Source organism: Panthera tigris, chromosome B1 (genome assembly GCF_018350195.1).
Source record: "Panthera tigris isolate Pti1 chromosome B1, P.tigris_Pti1_mat1.1, whole genome shotgun sequence".
Lineage (NCBI taxonomy): Eukaryota > Metazoa > Chordata > Mammalia > Carnivora > Felidae > Panthera > Panthera tigris.
Window position 1 is genome coordinate 118717964 of NC_056663.1, and position 22469 is coordinate 118740432.

Consider the following 22469-nt stretch of genomic DNA (forward strand, 5'->3'; position numbering starts at 1 on the left):
TTATGTGCAGTAAAGAGCACATTTAGGAGAAGAGGTAGAAGATGAGACCAGCTATATTAGTGGGAATGGGTTCATAAAGCACTTTATGTGCTTAGGAGTTTGTACTTTATCTTGAAATCTGTGCTGGATTTCAAGCAGGGGTGCAACTTGTGTCTTAAGACAACTTCAGAATTAGGGTGAGGGATAAATTAGAAGAAAAAGCCAGAGTGAAGACAGGAATACCAGTAGTAAACCATTACCATAATGTAGAAAAAAGATGTGAGATCTGGAACGAAGGTAGTGGTGGCAATGGACCTAAAGGAGAAGCAGCTAGTTGAAGAGAATTTAAGGATCTTTAAGATTGATAACTGCTTTGATCACTGATGGTTTGTGGTTTGAGTTTTGGACACAAGACATCCAAGAATAAACATTCATGAGCATTTGAATATATATATAGAGAGAGAGAGAGGACTCCAGAGTTACCAGAATAAGTGTAGATCAGGAGATAGGAGCAGAAGATGGATCTTTGGGAATACCAACACTTTATGATTGCCCTAGGGGAGGAATACAGGCACTGAGAGGAGTCACTTGAACTAATTGGAGTAAATCCAAGGTGTAGAAGGTTTATAAAGAGATCAAGTATAAATTCTGGATTTGGGTCCGTTTATAATCAAAATATACCTGTTTTAATTTCTTTTCTGTTTGTTTTCTATTTATAGTAACTTTGGTATAGAGCCTCAATCTTTAGATAGCATAGTTTGGTTGGGTTACCCTTGGATCTTAAGATTTTACCAGTTTTTCCTTTTTGAGTTGATGGAGTTGTAGTGTTAAATTGTAACATTGAAATATTTTCATCCCATAAGTGTTTTTTGTTTTTTTTTTTTTGAACAAGTGAAGTGAAATTTGGTTTTGCTTAAATCTTATGATTAGGTTGCCTTTATTCAGAAGCAGTGAGATTACAGCACTTGTGATTGTATGAAAATCGGAATGAAAATTTAGAATTTCTTTTTTTTTTTTTTTTTTTAATTTATTTTGAGAGAGAGTGAGAACATGAACAGGGGAGGGGCAGAGAAAGAAGGAAAGAATCCCAAGCAGGTTCCACACTTTCAGCCCAGTGCAGGGCTCAATTCACAAACTGAGATCGTGACTTGAGCCAAGATCAAGAGTCAGATGCTTAACCGACTGAGCCACTCAGGTGCCCCTAGAATTCTACTGTTTAGGATTACCGTAATTTGTTAACTGCACACTGTACAAACATTTTCAGTATTAGTCTTATAAAAGTGTATGCCATTTGAAGCATCTACTCCCAGTTGATGTAGCTGTTAAAGATCCATTAATCTGTTAAATTCAGATCGTATTCTGGTACCTTGCTTTGATTTTTGTCTATACTTCACAATGCTGCTTTGCAGTTGTTTTTCGAATTAAAATTTTGTAAACAATTTGAAAAGAAAGGACTTGGGCATTACGAAAGGATTCAAACTGTAGTTTTTTTAATTTTACTAGTTGTATGTTTCTTTGAACTTCATTTATCATCAGTAAGTTGACATTTTTCCTTCAACTCGCAGATATATCCCATTCATTTTTCATAATACCTGCAACATTTCATTATATGTCTCTTTACCATACTGTTAGCCCATCAAGATAAGAAATTGTTCTCAATGTCCCTTCTACATACCTGATCTATAGAAGGGAGTTAAATTAATTCAGCTATTGGTTATTTTACAGTGGGCTGAGGATTAAATGAACACTATAAAAGTGACAGATCTGGAAAAGTTTTTATTTGCCTGATATCCAGAATGAGCATAGTAAAAGGCTTATATTAGCACTATGTACATACTCTTCTAATGGAGAGAAATAGATGTTGGTAATAACTCACTATAAACTTTGAAATACATCTTCAGGTCAGCTCTTAGCATATCTAGAAGCAGTTTCATATTTTCCTTAACTTTTACCTTAAAGTTTTTTACTAATTCACTGTCTTTTGTCCTCACTTTCTGATCCATTGTTGGTGGTCTTCATAAGACCTGGGGTTTCAATCTTGGTTCTATCCTATACCATTCACCTAAGTTATTTCTTCAAGTCCCTTTATATTTGTCCATAAAATGGGAACAGTGATATCTTTTTCCTGATATTGGTTAAATTAAATGTAAAATTCTAGCAAGTAGTGTTTCCCAAAAATTACTTGATACTCACATTGTCTAATAGGTATTTACTAAGAGTCCTTCGTACTCAAATTATAATCAAAATGAGGGAGGAAGAGTGATGCGATAGCTTGAAATTTTGTTTTCTTTTGAAGTGGAAGAACAAATATTCTACATTGTTTTCCAAATATTGTAATGCTGTGTGTTGGTTTGCTGTGAGGTTTTTAGTATGCTTTTGAAGAAAAACTTCCTTGGTTTTAAATGAGGATTTTTGAGGGGTTACTGGCTGGCTCAGTCAGAAGAGCACGTGACTCTTAATCTCAGGGTTGTGAGTTCAGCATTTTGGTTTGCCAGTAGCCAGAGTGGTGTGTTGAAGTACAAAGCCTTCTGTGTTGTATATATGGTTTTCATTAGAAGAAATAAATATAAGACCTTATTTTCAAATTCATGTTTGATGTATAATACTTTTATAGACCTTATTGCTAAGTATACTTTTCCTTTGTGAAAGTTGGGATCTAGAACACCTATGTTTCTGGGTAATTTTTCGGTTCTTTGGTGACCTACGTAAAATGGGATCTAAGTAAATAAGGGTTCATTGTTCTATAGTAAATTTTGATTGTGTATTTTCTAGTAATAACTAAATTGTGGAATAGTTTAGATTCTATTGCAGTGTAAACAGTGGGTAATTTGGGTCCATATCAAATGCTTATTTAGAAAATAGAAATGTTACCTGGATTATTTAGCAGTAATATTTTAAATATCAGAGTTAAGCAAATTTTTCTTTTCACAGAATGACAGCCCATATCAAGGTGGTGTATTCTTTTTGACAATTCATTTTCCTACAGACTACCCCTTCAAACCACCTAAGGCAAGTATTTATCCCCAAAATCCATTAGTATACATCAGTGTTTTATTTCAAAGGAACAGAGTATTCTTAGAAATTACGATTCAATGTAATTCAAGGTAATTGGCATGTATATGTAGGGAGTAAGAATAATTTAGGTTAAATACATATTGAGGCTAATACATAAGCTAAATATATAATACAGAATGCTCTTAATCTTTAGTTAGAAGAGCAGCTAGACCTGGATTTGAACTTCTGTAAATGGAGATAAGGATTTATCCAACGTTGCAAAATTCTGATACATCATGTGGAAGTTTTTTTTCCCCCTTTATTGTGCTCATACAGGTTTGGATTATTAACCTCTGTAAAATAGTAGACTTCAGGTATTCAGCTTTGTATTCATTTGCATATGTTGCTGCAGCCTAGGCTATGTTTGTTAGGGCTTAGGCTATATCTTTTAGGGGTTTGGGTTTGCATATATAACAATAAATCTATCAAAGCTTATAGTTGCTTAATGCACAAAGGTGACTGGTTTACAGTTATTAAAAGCATTTGATCCTTGTCTTTTCAGAGCAATTAACATAAATCCAATCTATATGAATACCTGTAGAAAATAGAACGTTGGCACTTCAGCCATCTTTGCAGTCATGTTATAGGTGTAGTATGACAGTTACTTCAGATGAAACACTTTTGTGATATTTAAAATTATTTTATGTACTATGGAAATGCACACTAAAACACATACTTTTTGTAACTTGATACCTTAAATGAGTTGGTCTACAGATTTGGTTTACATTCTGAAGTTCCTTTATTTATTAATGAATGTTAATTAGCCTTCACAATGTTCTTCTTGATACTCATGACATGGTAGAGTGAAAGTTAACCTTCAGAATATCCCATCATATCATTGATAGTAAAATTTTTGCCCCAAAGTTACATTTTTTATTTTAATGAAAGAGAAGGATCCCCTGAAAGATCTTGATCAGAATATCAGACGAGTTTCTGTAATTTTTAGTCTACTGTGTATGTAAAGTAGCTTTTAGCCATTTGATTGTGTGTGTGTGTGTGTGTGTGTGTGTGTGTGTAAGAGAGAGAGAGAGAGAGAGAGAGAGAGCGCGCGCGAGAGAGAGAGCGAGCAGGACAGTATTTTAAGCCTTGCTAAAAATGAAAGTCTTTTATTTCAGATTAGGATGCTTATTTTTACTTGGGGAAAAGATACCTAAAAAAATTTTTTAATTTATTTTAGGTTGCATTTACAACAAGAATTTATCATCCAAATATTAACAGTAATGGCAGCATTTGTCTCGATATTCTAAGATCACAGTGGTCTCCTGCTTTAACTATTTCTAAAGGTAAAATACTTTTAGAGAAAGTCTTGAGCTGCTCAGATTCATAGTCTTGGAAAGGTCTCTAGATCAATTCTGGTCTTCTACTTTCAATTGGGATCTATTATATGACATCTCTAATAGGTTGTCCAGTCTCCACAAGAATATCCCAGATGGAGATGGGAGTTCCTCCATCTTTCTCCATTTTGGATGACTGTGGTGGTTTTTATGTCACTTCTCCCCCACAAATGAAATCACCTACCACAGAGTGACTACTCAATGGGAAGGAAGTGTACCCTGTAGTAACCTTTGGGTATTGGTGTTGGCTTAGCATACCTTAAGGTATAAAAAATGAGGTTTTTAATGTTGCTAATTAAGACAGTGTTTCAGATAGGATTGTGCAGTGAATTTGTATCTACTAAAAAGGTAGTGTAGCATCTCCCAGACTTTTATTTGACTAAAATCACTGTTTTGGAGAAGAAAGAAAATCCCTTATAACACTTTGCAGTGTCTGCCACATAATAGGCATACAAAATGAATTAGGTACATGCTCTGTAATGCTTGGTATCATCCAAGTTCATGAACTGAACAGGTCAGAGTAAGAACTAAAGTTGTGAAGGCTCGTTTAGTAATAGAGATAGAGAGGTGCCTGCGTGGCTGGCTTAGTCTGTGGAGCATGACTCTTGATCTTGGAGTTGTGAGTTCAAGCCCCATGTTGAGTGTAGGAATTGCTTAAAAATAAAATCTTCAGGGGCTCCTGGATGGCTCAGTCAGTTAAGTGTCCACAACTCTTGATCTCAGCTCAGTTCTCAATCTCAGGGTTGTAATTTCAAGCCCCACGTTGGGCTCTCCGCTGGACGTGAAGCCTACTTAAAAATATATGTGTATGTACATATATGTATATAATAAAATCTTTTATTAAAAAAGTAATGGAGATCAGCATTTATTTAATCACTACTCTTAGTTTATAAATTCAAGGAGACAAAACACAATGGAGCAGTTGGGAGTTTATGTGAAACTCCCCCAAGGGCAGGGAAGAGCATGGATTTCTTTTTTTTAATTTTTTTTTTATTTTCTTTAATGTTTGTTTATTTTTGAGAGACAGAGAGGGAGGGGGAGATACAGAATCTGAAGCAGGCTCCAAGCTCTGAGCACTCAGCATAGAGCCCAATGTGGGTCTCGAACTCAACAAACCATGAGATCATGACCTGAACCGAAGTTGGAGGCTAAATCAACTGAGCCACCCAGGTGCCCCCTTTCTTTTAATATATATATATATATTTATTTAATAAGTAAACTCTACCTCCAACATGGGGCTTGAACTCCACAAACCCAAGATCATGGGTCTCATGCTTCTCTGACTGAGCTAGCTAGACACCCTGAGAATGGATTTTTTTGTTATGCCCAACCACTGAGAATAATACTGCACGAATGTTCCCCACATTATTCTTTATAGATTTCCCCCCTCAAAGTACGAAGAACTCCACAGTTTATTAACTTCTAATGCCACTTAACTTTATGAAAAGGGTAATAAACTACTACCGCATTGTTTGAGTATCTTGGAACTCCTGAGTTTGGCACTATTTTCATAGCTAGTCAGTACTAAACTTGATGCCAACAAAGTTCTATTTTTGACATTCCTTATTGTCTCCTGTGAAGCAAAATGTCTGTAAAGCTGTGTCTCATTGACCTTAAGATACAAACTAATAAAAAATCTTTTGAGGATTGGGTTTTTTTTTTTTTAATACATGTTTCTAAATACATTTTTATCTAAATTTCCAGTGCTAGGTAACACTTTTTTTTCTTGCAGTTCTTTTATCCATTTGTTCACTGCTATGTGATCCAAACCCAGATGACCCCCTAGTGCCAGAGATTGCACGGATCTATAAAACAGACAGAGATAAGTAAGTATATAGTAGAAAAGTGATTTTATTTTTTTAATGAGTTAGGCTTACACTCTGCTGTAAGTTGTGGCAATGCCAAGAAGACTTGATGATTATTGCTGGTAAGATAATAATTAAAATGTGCAGAAAGCTAGTTTTTGAAATGTGAGTTTTTCTTAATAGGTTTTAGTTTATGTGACAATGAATAGCCCCTCTAAAACGTTTTAATTTCCCAACATGTTGAGTGCTTTGTCACTTACTAAGTTTTTGGAAAGAAAGATTTTTCTTTGTCCCAATTACATTTTTGAAACAAATAACTGGTACTATTATAAAAATGTGGTCTAAATTCCTCAGATATTTGAATTACCTTTATGTACTACTTCACCATTATAACTTTGTTGTATGTTATGATTAATGCTAAGTATACTTGTTCAATTAGGTACAATAGGTTAGCAAGAGAGTGGACAGAGAAATACGCTATGTTGTAGGGTAAGAGGATCTGCACTCTATGGTGCGCTTATTCATGGTACTGCCAGCACTTGAGTGCTGCATGCTTAAAGGCACTGTCTTAACTAACCAAAGGTAACAGATGTGACAGTTTTCTGAAAACTGTACATTTAACTGCTTGATCTCTGTTTAGCGTGAAAGTATACCCAATAGTCATTATTGCTTGAGAGTATTTGCATGGCAAAGCAGTTATATATAGCACTAGTAAGAAATGAAAGTTTAAATAGTATCTTTTTCAAACTACCATGGTATTTAAATTTTAAAGTTGGTATATTTTAACCGTTATTACCAGTACTTTATGGAATGTGGTGATTTAATTAAAATTTGGTCAAGAGATCATAATATAAGGGAAAACACTTTTAGTAAAGCCTCCAAGCATCTAAACTAAATGTTCATTACTGACAAGCATGCATTAATATCAGCTATACTTTGTGGCTCCCTGTATGCTAAATGAAACCTTTGTTTTAAAGTGCTGGCTTTTTGAGAGGGTGTCCTTAAATGAGGTAACCATGAATGGTAGAAAGAACTTCTATATGCTAAAGTTTAGAAAAGTGGTTGAACCATGTTTAGTTCTTGTTTTGAAATGAAGCTAGTTAATATTTCATAAAGTTCAAACTGGAAATAGAAATCTAAAAGTTCTCCTATACCCTTTGATGTATATTCATTTCTTAAGGCTATCACTGTATTTTTTGTTGGTAAGTAATTTATGGCATGGATGTAATACAGGAAGAAATTGATAGCATTTATCAATATGAATGATAATCCTCAGTAATAAATAACCTTGCTCGTGTGTGAGTTATCTGTTGATCTTTTTAAACAAAGATGCCCCCGAGTTGTACTACTAGAGATTCTCATTAAGTCTCAAGTGGGACTTGTTAGCTCCAGTCACACTTTCTAAAAGTAACACATACATGTTCCAATTAACACATACACGCCACTCACACCCACCTCCTCTTGAAAAGTCCTTTCTTCAAAACCTCCTTCCCCAATGTCTAATCTTCTCCCTGTGCTTTAAATCTCAAATGTAATTTCTGGTATTACCAATTTCTCAAAGTCTAGGATTCAGATAAAATTGTTTGGTTCCAACTTTGATGGAAATTTCTGTAGACTGTGCCGTTCTGACATAAGTCCATGATGAACTGTAAAATAATTTTTTTAATGTTACAGTTAGTTGAAGTGAATACTAATTATAGGATTTTCTAATAGAACATTTAACTCAGTGGTAGGGAAGAGAAAAGGTCTTTGATTATTTTTTTCTTAGCCTCCCCAATCTCAATGCCACCTTACTGTGTTTATGAAAATATTTTCAGTCTATTGGAACATTCTATTGGAAGTATAAGATTTCCATTTCCCACATTGCTTTGAGTACCAATGCTATTTCTCCCTTGTTGGCTTAATTCTAATCATAGCCATAAGAGATAACTCCATGATGAGTTTGGAGGTAAAATAGAAATCTTTACTTTCAAATATTAAGAATTCTTTAACTTTTTAAGTAACATCTTCTTTATTTGCAGGTACAACAGAATATCTCGGGAATGGACTCAGAAGTATGCCATGTGATGCTACCTTAAAGTCAGAATAACCTGCATTATAGCTGGAATAAACTTTAAATTACTGTTCCTTTTTTGATTTTCTTATCCGGCTGCTCCCCTTTCAGACCTCATCTTTTTTAATTTTATTTTTTGTTTACCTCCCTCCATTCATTCACATGCTCATCTGAGAAGACTTAAGTTCTTCCAGCTTTGGACAATAACTGCTTTTAGAAACTGTAAAGTAGTTACAAGAGAACAGTTGCCCAAGATTCTGAATTTTTTTAAAAATGGAGCATGTGTATTATGTGGCCAATGTCTTCACTCTAACTTGGTTATGAGACTAAAACCATTCCTCACTGCTCTAACATGCTGAAGAAATCATCTGAGGGGGAGGGAGATGGATGCTCAGTTGTCACATCAAAGGAAGCAGCATTATTCTAGCATCCAGTCTTTTTTAAGCCTTCCACTGTTAGAGATTTGAGGTTACATGATATACTTTATGCTCATAACTGATGTGGCTGGAGAATTGGTATTGAATTTATAGCATCAGCAGAACAGAAAATGTGATGTATTTTATGCATGTCAATAAAGGAATGACCTGTTCTTGTTCTACAGAGAATGGAAATTGGAAGTCAAACACCCTTTGTATTCCAAAATAGGGTCTCAAACATTTTGTAATTCTCATTTAAATTGTTAGGAGGCTTGGAGCTATTAGTTAATCTATCTTCCAATACACTGTTTAATATAGCACTGAATAAATGATGCAAGTTGTCAATGGATGAGTGATCAACTAATAGCTCTGCTAGTAATTGATTTATTTTTCTTCAATAAAGTTGCATAAACCAATGAGTTAGCTGCCTGAATTAATCAGTATGGGAAACAATCTTTTGTAAATGCAAAGCTGTTTTTGTATATACTGTTGGGATTTGCTTCATTGTTTGACATCAAATAATGATGTAAAGTTCAAAAGAGTGAATATTTTGCCATGTTCAGTTAAAAGTGCACAGTCTGTTACAGGTTGACACATTGATTGACCTGATTTATGCAGAATTAATAAGCTATTCGGATAGTGTAGCTTTAGTATGCTGCACATGATACTGGCAGCCCTGGAGTTCATAGATGGACTTGGGACCCAGCAGTTTTGAAACGTGTATATGGAGTTTAAGAAATTTATTTTCCAGGTGCAACCCCCATCTAACTAAATTTTTTCTTCACCTTGTACACTTGACAGCTGAAAAAACCATAACATGGGAGTAATAATGGGTCAAAATTTACAAAATAAAGTACTGTTCTGGTGTGGGAGTTGTCATGAGGCTGTGTTGAAGTGACTTAACTATGTGGGATATTGACTATCCATTGAAATGGATTTGTTCAGCCATTTACATTAATGAGCATTTAAATGCAACAGATATCATTTCAGGTGACTTAACATGAATGAATAAAAGTCAATGCTATTGGATTATTTTTTGTTTGACAAGTGCTATCTGTGCCACTAACTTAACTTCTGTAGTAACAAGGGCATTATCATTCTTCACCCTTCCTAATCCTGACGCTATAGTTTCACTTTTTTCCTAGTTTTGATTTGTCCATTGCTTTCTTAAAATCTTGTGTTTGATTTTTAGCACATCTGTGACTTTTCTCCACTTCCACATTTTGCACTGCTTACACTTATGTGCAATCTTACTCCTTGTCTGCACACAGATGTGGAAAGCTAGATATAAAATAAATGTTAAAGCTTGATTTTTATAAACATTTTAATATGTAGTTTGGACATGGTTTATTGACTTAAGATTTTTCTCTAAACTGCAAGTGAAATGCATGCCTTCCGAAGATGTTCTGGCTTTGTTAATTCTGTAATTTAAAACATTTCATTGAGAAATATCAACCCAGCTATACAATTTTCCAACGAGTGAATTTTTTTCATTTCATCTTTTACTTAAAAAAAATTACTCCTTAAAGGTAGATGTCATACTGTTAATGCTATTTTGGATTCAAATTACAAATCAAAAATTAGTAACCTACCTGCTCCGTAAGGTAAGAGATCCTGTTCTTTTGCTCTTTTTTCAAAATAATTACTTCTGATTCTCCAATAAAATAGCTTTAGTAGGCATATTATTTCTTGAAAGCCCGTCGTAAATAAGCACTTTGTCAGAGCTTCTGAATTGCTAATTGACTTTCAAGTTGACCTTTTTAGCCATAGACAACCTTGAAGTATTTATAGAGAATGACTGAAATTGTTGTCATAATTATTAGATGTGTCCAGTTCTCTGTATCTTTGATTTGATGCTTTCTACAACATTTCTAATGTCACTCAAAGGGAATAAGCCATAAAGGCTTCTCCAGGTTTAAGAGAACAGTAAAGTACCTGGAAAACCAACATTTTTGAATGTATGGACACTGGACTTGAGATCATCTCTAATGAAACCTTCAAAAGAATCCCAAGAATTTGCCCTTTTTCCCTATATACATTACCAGTGCCATGTGTAGGACTGGATGCATATTAGAAGATTAAAAATTGATTTTGGTTCTTTATATTTCCTATATCTTTTAATGCATAAAGTCAAATTTTTAATGCTGAGTTTCTTGAGAATTAGTCCAGTTGACCTGTTAATGGTAAATTATATTTGAAGTGACTCATTTTTCCTGGGCAAGTTTGCAATGTGGTACCAGATTTTTTTTAAAAAGCTTGTTAGTTTGCTTTCTTGTGTGGGTGTGCTCACAATTTTTTAAAGTATGAACCACAGTTAATAGTGGTCTCAGGGGTAGTGAAGCACTCACTTTTTTTTTTTTAATGGCTTAGTTAAAATATGCTTCAGTTACTGATCATGCTGTGTTAGTGATTTTGAAGGTGACTCAAATTAGCCGTGTTTTGTGTTGGCATAACAAAACTGTTAAATGATTGTTGATTTTACTTTTTAAGTGAATTTGTCTTCTATTTTGAGGAAACCAGTACAAGTCACTAAATATTGTCTTAATAGTGACATCTGCATAACACTTGTAATAGCTAAGATAAAATTGAGCTTAAAGGAATTGTTACCATTAAAGTCTGTGTTTAAAGACACTTTGGTCTCAGTAATTCGGGCTAACATGAAATCCACACTTTAACCTAATATTATGTGTGAGTTCTAATTTGAACTTCTTAAAATAGCAGTTACAAAACTGATCTATAAAGAATTAAGACATTCTCAAAGTGTGGTCCCAAGACATAATCTGTATCATTTGGGAAGTTTATTAAAACAGAAGTTATCAGACCACACTCTAGGCCTACTGGTTGAGAAAATCCAGTGGTCTGTTTTGTTTTTTTAATGTTTTATTTTTGAGAGCAAGACAGAGTGCAAGCGGGGGGGGGGGGGGGGGGGGGTAGAGAGAGGGAGACACAGAGTCCAAGGCAGGGCTTGAACTCATGAACTGTGAGATCATAACCTGAGCCGAAGCTGGTGCTTAACTGACTGAGCGGTTACCCAGGCATCCCTCCAGTGGTCTGTTTTAAAAAGCCAACCAGGTGATTCTGAAGTCTGCTCCTAGATCTAACAACCCATAGCAGCAATCCTTGAGTCCCCATAGCTAGTTACTTGACACCTGTTACTGTTTCATTGGTGATGAGAACTTCTGTTGTATTCCCAAGCATTACATTGCTATCTCATATCTGACAAATTGTAGTACTTTGAATTATAAATAGTGTAGGTTCCACACATTTACTTATGATCTAAAATCCTACAATTTGACTAACCATCTTCCAGTGGTATTCAAATTCATAACAAAAATCTAACTTGATTCATGTATACATAATGGAGCAAATGGCCAACTAATATATAAAAAGTAACCAGGTACAAAAGTCCAAGTTGGTTAGATCCAGGATTTGAACATGTCTTATCATGTGGCCTTAAACGAAGTCTGTTGTTTGTTTTGTTTTTGAGTGACAAGGTAAGCCCTCATGTTTAGGATGTTTGTAATGTTCACTGGATTTAGCATATGTCAGAACATAATTCGAAATAGCTCAAAAGTAGCTATTGAAAACTTTCAGTTGTCCCAATGTAATATAAATTGTAAAGGTATTTAGAGACAGGATTTTAAAAACCTGATTACCTCTGTATCCGCATTCCCCCCAAAAATAGTGTATTGGGGGAACTATGTAAAAGATCAAAACTAAGATACTTAGGTACTAAGATGTTTTCTGGAAAGACTAGGAAGATTTTGGTTTCTTTAGGCCCCCAGTAATTAACCACAATTTTGTATTCTTTCCTGCTATCTTATAACTACTTGCTCCTTTCTTGCCTCATTTTGAAGAATTTTTTATGATTTTAATTCTGGCAAACTTTCTAGTAATTGCTCTTTTAACATGGTATTTGTTTTAGTTAAGGTCCCATTGTCAGTTACCTTTCCAAATTGTACGCTGTTCCTGGATGAGTATCTTTAAGAGCCCTCTTTAAGTTTTCCTGTATTGAAAATGGTTTTATGAAATAACTTTCATTTTGCATACTATATTGTCTGAGCCTCTTAACCTCAAATTCCTTGTTGGTGTGTCACATTTGAATAGTGTCAAGACCAAACAGTGGAGTAGTTTCATGCCCTAGTTACTCAGGTACATAGTTAACCATTGTCCTTTGCTGATCTCCCAACCATCTCTCCTAAACATGTCTAAAACCTACTTGATTTCTACACAGATGCACACACCCCTACCTCTTTTGGCTTTGGTAAATGTAAAACATTCCTTTGAGTAGCACTGGTTCAAAGCTTGGGCATCAACCTTGATTTCTCATAGCAGTCTTGTCAGTTCTTTTAATTTTTATTCAGAACCTACCTATTCACCATAGTCACTGCTGCCACCATGGTATAAAGCTTGATCACCTCCTGGATCATTGTATGTAATAGCCTACTCAGTGGTCCTCCCTGCTTTTTACTTTGCAGCAACCTGCCCCACACACAACACCCAGCATACTCCTAAACCATGTCAGATCATGTCATCACTGCTCCAAACCTAAAGGTTTCCTGTCTCCTTCAGAGTGAAAACAAATGCTCAAGGATGTAACGACTTCCCATCACCTCTAATATACTGCTCAACCACTCCCAAACTCAAACTCACAGGCTTCAGATGAGACTTGAGGACTTTGATGTTAGGATGTTTGCCCTTGTTCTTTGACTAGAATTCTCTCAAGTCATATGGCTCTCCCTTCCCTAATTGTTTCAAATGTCAAACTTAGAGTGGTTTTCCTCAACTATTATTATACATAATATACCAACATAGCACTGCATTGTAGAGTGTTCCATGGCATATTCTGTATTATCTACCTTTGCATGTAATACTGTTTTTTCAACCCCATCCCAGAACAGGGATTTTGTCTGTTTTCTTCTGCTATATGACTGCCTGGCACGTTGTTAGGTGGCCAAGTATTTAATGAGTGAAAGTTAAATGGTAGACTTTGCCAAAAATATTCCTTGCCAAATGTTTACAAATACAAAAAACAAAAACTACAGTATACTATAGAAAAATATAGTAGTCCTCCCTTACCCACAGTCTTAAGTTATCCATGGTCAACTGTGGTCCAGGAGCAGATCATCCTCCTGATACACTGTCAGGAGGTAAATAGTAGCCTAACTGTCACATTTACCTCACTTCATCCCATCATGGAGGCATTTTATCCTCTCCTATCACAAAAAGGGTAAGCAGAGTACAAGAAGATACTTTGAGAAAAAGCGAACACATCCACATAACTTTTATTATACTGTCATAACAGTATATTGTTGCAATTGTTAATCTTAGTGTACCTAATTTGTAAATTAAACTCTACCATATGTATGTATAGAAAAATATATAGTAGAGGGTTCAATACTATCAGTTTGAGGCATCCACTGGAGGTCTTGGAACATATCCTCCACAGATCAGGAGGACTAGTGTAATGAACCTTCTTCACTTTCTGACTACGGTAAGTAAAATACCACCACAGTCAGTAGATGGACATTCCAGTTCCTATTAGTATGGATGATTATCCTGACTGACTCTTGTGAAAAAGCAACCAAACATGGGAAAAACAATTTTTTTTAATGTGTGAATCAGTCAAGAAAGGAGTACTCACAAGCCAAAATATATTGAAGCCAGGAACCCAAAAAGAAAGAATATAAACAAGCCAACTTTCATCTCAAAAACACTTGAAAACCAAGTGAACTGTAACCCAAGTTCCCTGTAAACCAAGTGACCCTGGCAAAGAGTGGTATCAAATAAGAGAAACCCATCCCCAAAACAACAGTGAGGAGTCCACAGATCTTGAACCTTGGTGCTCTGTAACAGGAGAGTATTCTCTCAGAAACTGTAGTCATAGTTTGGCCTTTGTGAAGATTTGCAGCCCTTAAATCTTAACTACATAGGTGGTCCCAGAAAACTCAAGCAGAATTAATTTTTAAAGTAGTTCCAAATCAGAGCAACCAAGAACTGGCGGAAACAAATATTCTAAAGGAACTCAATAGTTCACGGTTAAATATCAGAAAAAAACAAAATACAGAGGAACATAGCACCATGAGTGGGAGCCATGTGACCTGCAAAATTTTCAGACATTAAAAATGTCAGGTCATCAAAAATTGGAAAGAAGTAGTAAAGCCATATTCGCAAAATGACACAATCTAGAAAATCTTAATGATAATTTAAAAAATTAGAGCTAAAAATGGAACTCAGCATAACTGCAGAATACAAAAATCACAAAAATCAATTGCAGTTCTATAACTAGCAATGAGCAATCTGAAAATGCAAGTAAGAAAGCAATTTCATTTTCAATAACATCTAAAAGAATAAAATAATAGGAATAAATTTAACCAAGGAAGTGCAAAACTTGCACACTGAAAACTACAAAACATTTCTGAAAGAGAAAAGTCCTAAATAAGTGGAAAGACATCTTATGCTCATGAATTGGAAGACTTATTGTGAAGATGGCAATGATCCTCAAAGCAATCTACATATTCAATGGAATCCTGTCAAAATCCTAATGACTGTTTTTGCAGAAATGGAGGATTTAAAAATTCGTAGAGAACTACAAAAGAGCACAAAGCAATCTTGAAAAAGAAAGTTTGGGGACTCATTTCCTGTTTCAAAATTTACTGCAAAGTTACAGTAATTAAAAGAATATACAGATAAACATATAGACCAATGGAATAGAACTGAGAGTACAAAATAAACCCACACATATCTGTGGCCAATTGATTCTCCACAAGGGTGTTAAGACCTCTCAATGGGGAAAGAATAGTCTCTTCAACAGTTCTAAGACAACTGGATATTCACATGCAAAAGAATGAATTTGGATCCCACCTCATACCACATACAAAAATCAACTCAATATGGATCAAATTCCTAAATGTAAGATCTACAACTATAAAACTCTTAGAAGAAAGGAGGAGTAAATTTTCATGATTTTGGATTTGGAAACAAATTCTTAGATATGATACCAAAAGCAAAAGCAATGAAAGAAAAAACAGATAAGTTGGACAGCAAAATTATAAATTTCTGTATGTCCAAAGATACTATCAAAGTGAAAAGACAACCTATGTAATGGGAGAAAATATTTGCAAATCATATATCTGATAAGTGTCTAGTTTGCAGAATATATAAAGAGTTGTTTAAACTCAACAAAAAGACAAGTAACCCAATTTAAAAATGGGCGAAGGATTTGAATATTTCTCAAAAAAAGATACACAAATGGCCAACAAACATGAAAAAGATGTTCAACACCATTAGTTATTAGAGAAATACAAATCAAAACCACAATAAGATACCACTTCACATCTACTAGAATGACTATAATATTTTTTTAATGTTTATTTTTGAGAGAGCACGTGCAAGTTGGGAAGGGGGGCAGTAGAGAAAGAGAGGTACAGAGGATCTGAATCAGGCTCCACACTGACAGCAGTGAGCCCGACATGGAGCTTGAACTCAAAAACCACAAGATCATGACCCAAGCCAAAGCTGGACGCCCAACTGACTGAATCACCCAGGTGCCCGGAATGGCTATAATTTTTAAATGGAAAATAAGCGTTGGGAGGATTTGGGGAAATTGGAAGCATTTTACATTGCTGGTGGGAATGTAAGATGATGCAGCTTCTATAGAAAGCAGTTTGGCATTTCCTTAAAAAATTATATACAAAATTACTACATGGCCTAGCAATTCCATTCCTAGATATATACTCCTAGTTTTCAGTTGAAAACTGAAATTCAATATATACTCCTAGTTTTCAGTTGAAAACAGAAATTCAAACAAACATTTGTACGTTCATAGTAGCATTATTCACAATAGCCAAAGGTGGAAACAATGGATGAATAAACAAATTGTGTGTATCCATATGATGGCATATTATTTTGCCATAAAAAGGAATGTAGTATTGATGCATACTACAATGTGGATGAACCTTGAAAACCTACTAAGTGAAAGAAGCCGGATATGAAAAGTTACATATTGACTTCCAGGGAAGATGGCAGAGTAGGAGGACCTTAAGCTCATCTCATTCCATGGATACAACTAGGTAACAGCCACATCAGTGTGAACAACCCGGAAAATTACCCAAAGACTGGCAGCCAGACTCTCCACAGCTAAATGTAGAAAAGAGGCCACATCAAAGAGAGTAGGAAACACAGACATGATCGAAAGCTAAAGACCCACAGGACTATCCACAGGAAGGAGGAATGTCCCGGGCACAAAAAAGAGAGAAGAGCAGACCCCAGCCTGGGCATGGGAGACCCACACTGGAAAGATGAATCTCCATACATTTGGCCTTGAAAACCAGAGGAATGATTTGCACAAGTTCTTACAATCAGAGAGGCCTAAAACTTGGAACTTAAAAAATCAGGAGGCCTGTGAGAGAGCTGGGAGGGCAAGAGGAAACTGAGTCCCAAGCCTTCAAGAGAGAGCACAAAAACAGTGTCACAGAGATACACCATAAAGCAGCAGTTTGAAAAATGCTTGGGGTACACAGGAGGGAGATTTGTTTACTAATCTCAGAGCATGTGCTGGAGGGGCAAGGATCGTTGGGAGACTTCTTCAGGAACAAAGGAGCCGGAGGGCACCATTTCCCTCCCTCATCCACCACCATAAACATACGGGCCACTTGCAGGCACCAGAGTGTTTTCAGCACTCACTACCTACCTTGCCTCCACTCCAGACCCCTTCCCACAGCAGAGGTACTGCATCTCTGGCAAACACCTGGTCTGACTGAAGCCCAAGACAGCCCCAGACTGTCCCACTAACAACACAAGGACCAAATCCTGGCCATAACAGGCAAAGAGATCCATTGCAGATGACTGGACTGAAGGCAAACACAGCTCAACTACAACAGCAGGGTGCGTGCAACACATATAGGAGACACCCCCAAAGTGCCAGGTTGCAATAAACAGAGGACATTGCACTGCAGGGCACCACAGAACCTCTTCATAAAGTTGCTACTTTCAAGAGGAGCAGACATAGCTGACTTTCCTAATACACAGAAACGGACACAGACAAAATGAGGAGACAGGGGAATATGTCCCAAATGAAAAACAGGACAAAATCACAGCAAGAGACCTAAATGAAGTGGAGATAAGTAATAGGCCTGATGGAAAATATAACATAATGGTCATAAAGTACTTACTGGATGTGAAGAAAGAGTGGAGGACCTCAGGGAGACCCTTAACAAAGAGATGGAAAACAGAAAACCCATCAGAGATGAAGAAGTCAATAAATGAAACTGAAAATACACTTGAGGGAATAAATAGTAAACTAGAGGAGCAGAAGAATGGACTAGTGACTTGGAGGAAAGAATGGAAAGCAATCAAGATGAACATGAGAGAGACCAAAAAAAAAAAATAAAAAAAAAAAAAAGAAAAGAAAAAAAAAAGAGAAAGAAAAAGAAAAAAGAAAAGAAAGGAAAACAGAGTTAGGGAATTAGCAATACCAACACCATCAAGCCTAATAACATTCAATTATAGGGATCCCAGAATGAGAAGAGACAGAAAAAGGGGGGAAGAAATTTTATTTAAAGAAATAAATAAAGAAATAAATTTAAAGAAATAAGCTGAAAACTTTCTGAATGTAAGGAAGGAAACAGGAATCCAGATCCAGGAGGCACAGAAAGCCCCCAACAAAATATCAACCCAGGAAGGTCCACACCAAGACACATAGTAAACAATTTGCAAAAAGTAATTATAAAGAGAGAATTTTATTTTATTTTATTTTTGAGAGAATTTTAAAATAAGCAAGAGAAAAGAAAATGTTACATACAAGAGAAACCCTATAAGAGTATCAGCTGGTTTTTCAGCAGAATTTTGCAGGCCAGACAAGAGTGGCATGATATATTCAAACTACTGAAAGAGAAAAACCTTCAGCCAAGAATATCCAGCAAAGCTATTATTCAGAATAGAAGGAGAGATCAAGAGATTCCTGGACAAACAAAAGTTAAAGGAATTCATGACTATTAAACTAGCCCTACAAGAAATGTTACAGGAGACTCTTAAAACGGAAAGGAAAAACCGTAAGTAACAGTAAGGCAAATAGGAAAGAGTCAGTTAAGTGTCCAACTCTTGACTTCAGCTCAGAACTAGCCTACAACCCAGCAATTGCACTACTAGGCATTTATCCAAGGGATATAGGTGTGCTGTTTCGAAGGGACACATGCACCCCCCATGTTTATAGCAGCACTATCAACAATAGCCAAAGTATGGAAAGAGCCCAAATGTCCATCGATGGATGAATGGAGAAAGAAGATGTGGTATATTTATACAATGGAGTATTACTCAGAAATCAAAAAGAATGAAATCTTGCCATTTGCAACTACATGGATGGAACTAGACGGTATTATGCTAAGTGAAATTAGTCAGAGAAAGACAAAAATCATATGACTTCATTCATATGAGGACTTTAAGAGACAAAACAGATGAGCATAAGGGAAGGGAAACAAAAATAATAAAAACAGGCAGGGGGACAAAACAGAAGAGACTCACTCACAAAAAAGATGTAGTATATATATTCAATGGAATATTACTTGGCAATCAAAAAGAATGAAATTTTGCCACTTGCAACAACATGAATGGAACTAGAGTGTATTATGCTAAGTGAAATAAGTCAGTCGACAAATAAAGGGAAGGAAAAATAAGATAAAAACAGAGAGGGAGGCAAACCATAAGAGACTCTTAAATATAGAGAAGAAACTGAGGGTTGCTGGTGGAGTGTTGGGTGGGGGAAGGGCTAAAGGGTTGAGGGGCATTAGAGAGGACAATGGTTGGGATGAGCATTGGGTGTTATATTTAAATGATGAATCACTAAATCTATTTCTGAAAAAAAATATTTTGATTTAAAAAAATCATTCACCACAATCAGGTGGGATTTATTCCTGAGATGCAAGGTGGTTCAATATTTGCAATCAATATTTGCAAATCAATCACATCAACAACAAAAAGCATAGGGGTTCCTGGGTGGTTCAAGTAGGTTAAGGATAGGGGCACCTGGGTGTCTCAAGTTAGTTAAGTGTCCAACTCTTGATTTCAGCTCAGGTCATGATCTCACAGTTTGTGGGTTTGAGCCCTACATCGGGCTCCACACTGAAAGTGCAGAGCCTGGTTAGGATTCTCTTTCTCTCTCTCTCTCTCTCTCTCTGTCTCTGCCCCTTCCATTCCCAAAAATAAATAAAGAAACTTAAAAAAAAAACAATAGAAGGATAAAAACCATATAATTATTTCAATACCTGCAGAAAAAGTATTTGACCAATTACAACATCCATTCATGATAAAAGCCCTCAACAGAGAAGGTTTAGAAGGACCATACTTCAACATAATAAAAGCCATATATGAAAAACCCACAGTTGGGGTGCCTGGGTGGCTTGGTCGGTTAAGCATCCGACTTCAGCTCAGGTCATGATCTCACGGTCTGTGAGTTCGAGCCCCGCATCGGGCTCTGTGCTGACAGCTCAGAGCCTGGAGCCTGTTTCAGATTCTGTGTCTCTGTCTCTCTCTGCCCCTCCCCTGTTCATGCTCTGTCTCTCTCTGTCTCAAAAATTAAAAAATTAAAAAAAGAAAAAAAAGAAAAACCCACAGTTGATATCATCCTCAATGGTGAAAAACTTAGAGCTTTTCAACTAAGATCATGAACAAGACAAGGATATCCACTTGCACCACCTTTATTTAACATCATACTAGAGGTCCTAGCCACAGCAATCAGACAAGAAAAAGAATAAAAGACATCCCAATTGGAAAGGAAGAAGTAAAACTTTTACTATTTACAAATGACATGATACTATATATAGAAAACCCTAAAGACTCCTCAAAAAATCACTAAAACTGATAAGTGATTTCAGTAAGGTTGCAGGATACAAAATCAGTATAAATCTGATTGCATTTCTGTACACCAATGAATGGATCCAAAGAGTTGCATTTCTGTACACCAATAACGAAGTAGCAGAAAGAGAATTAAGAAAGCAGTTCCAATTACAATTGCACCAAAAACAATAAAGTACCTATGAATAAACTTAATCAAGGAAGTGAAACACCTTTACTCTGAAAACTATAGGGGCGCCTGGGTGGCTCAGTCGGTTAAGCGTCCGACTTTGGCTCAGGTCATGATCTCACGGTCCGTGAGTTCAAGCCCCGCATCAGGCTCTGTGCTGACTGCTCAGAGCCTGGAGCCTGTTTCAGATTCTGTGTCTCCCTCTCTCTCTGTCCCTCCCCTGTTCATGCTCTGTCTCTCTCTGTCTCATAAATAAATAAACGTTAAAAAAAATTAAAAAAAAATGAAAACTATAAAACATTGATGAAAGAAATTGAAGATGACACAAATGGAGAGATATCCCATGCTCATGGATTGAAAGAACAAATATTGTTAAAATATCCATACATCCAAAGCCATCTACAGATTTAATGCAATCCCTATCAAAATGGCAACAGCATTTTTCACAGAACTAGAACAAACAATCCTAAAATTGTATGGAACCACAAAAGGCCCCAAATAGTCAAAACAATCTTGAAAAAGATGAATGAAAATGGAGGTATCACAATTCCAGATTTCAAATTATATTACAAAGCTGTAGTGATCAAAACGGTGTGGCACTGGCACAAAAATAGACACATAGTTCAAGAGAACAGAAAAGAGAGCCTAGAGGGGAGCCTGGGTGGCTCAGTCAGTTAAGTGTCTGACTTCAGCTCAGGTCATGATCTCATGGGTTTGTGGGTTCGAGCTCTGTGTCCAGCTCTGTGTTGACAGTGTGGATCCTGGAGCCTGCTTTTGGGTTCCATGTTTCCCTCTATCTCTGGCCCTCCCCCGCCCACACTCTGTTTCTCTCTCAAAACAACATTAATTTTAAAAAAATTAAAAAAGAAAAGAGAGCCTAGAAAGAAATAAACCCATAATTATATGGTAAATTATTCTTTGACAAAGGAGGCAAGAAGATGCAATGGGAATAAGACAGTCTCTTCAAAAATGGTGCTGGGAAAACTAGACAGCTGCATGGAGAAAATTGACAATGGACCACTTTCTTATACCATATACAAAAATAAACTCAAAATCGATTAAGGACCTAAATGTGAGACCATAAACCGTAAAAATCCTAGGAGAGGGCACAGGCAGCAATTTCTCTGACATAGGCCATAGCAAAATTTTTCTAGATATGTCTCCTGAGGCAAGGGAAACAAAAACAAAAATATAGGCTATTGGAGCTACAACAAAATAAAAGCTTCTCCACAGTGAAAAAAACAATCAAAAAAAAAAAAAAAACAAAAACAAAACAATCAAAACTAAAAGACATCCTATTGAATGGGAGAAGATATTTGCAAATGACATATCTGATAAAAGGTTAGCATCCAAAATATATAAAGAACTTATACAATCCAACACCAAAAACCAAATAATCCAATTCAAACATGAGCATAAGACATAAATAGACATAAGACAAGAACAGATATTTATCCAAAGAAGACATATAGATGTTCAAAAGAGATGATTCTCAACATCACTAGTCATCAGGAAAATGCAAAGCAACACTACAATGAGATATCAGCTGTCAGAATGGCTAAAATCAGAAACACATAAACAACAATTGTTGGCAAGGATGTGGAGAAAGGGGAACCTGTGCACTGTTGGCAGGAATGAAAACTAGTGCAAAACTATGGAAGAAAGTATGGAGATTCTTCAAAAAATTAAAAATAGAATTACCATATGATCCAGTAATTCCACTACTGGGAATTTACCCAAAGATATGAAAACACTAATTTGAAAATGTGTATGCGCCTCTATGTTTATTGCATCATTATTTACAATTGC

At 35.9% G+C, this 22469-nt stretch overlaps 1 protein-coding gene across 4 annotated transcripts in view; it reads left to right on the top strand.

Moving 5' to 3' along the window:
* UBE2D3 (ubiquitin conjugating enzyme E2 D3) overlaps positions 1-9057 on the top strand; it is a 28571-nt gene extending 19514 nt beyond the window's left edge. For all 4 annotated transcript variants that reach the window (XM_042984117.1, XM_015537031.2, XM_042984116.1 and 1 more), the window contains 4 exons: positions 2911-2988; positions 4211-4316; positions 6100-6193; positions 8194-9057. In XM_042984117.1, coding sequence (XP_042840051.1) covers positions 2911-2988; positions 4211-4316; positions 6100-6193; positions 8194-8239 — 324 coding nt within the window. In that variant the 3' untranslated portion in view covers positions 8240-9057. The remainder of the gene's footprint in view (positions 1-2910; positions 2989-4210; positions 4317-6099; positions 6194-8193) is intronic.
* The last annotated feature ends 13412 nt before the right edge of the window (positions 9058-22469 follow it).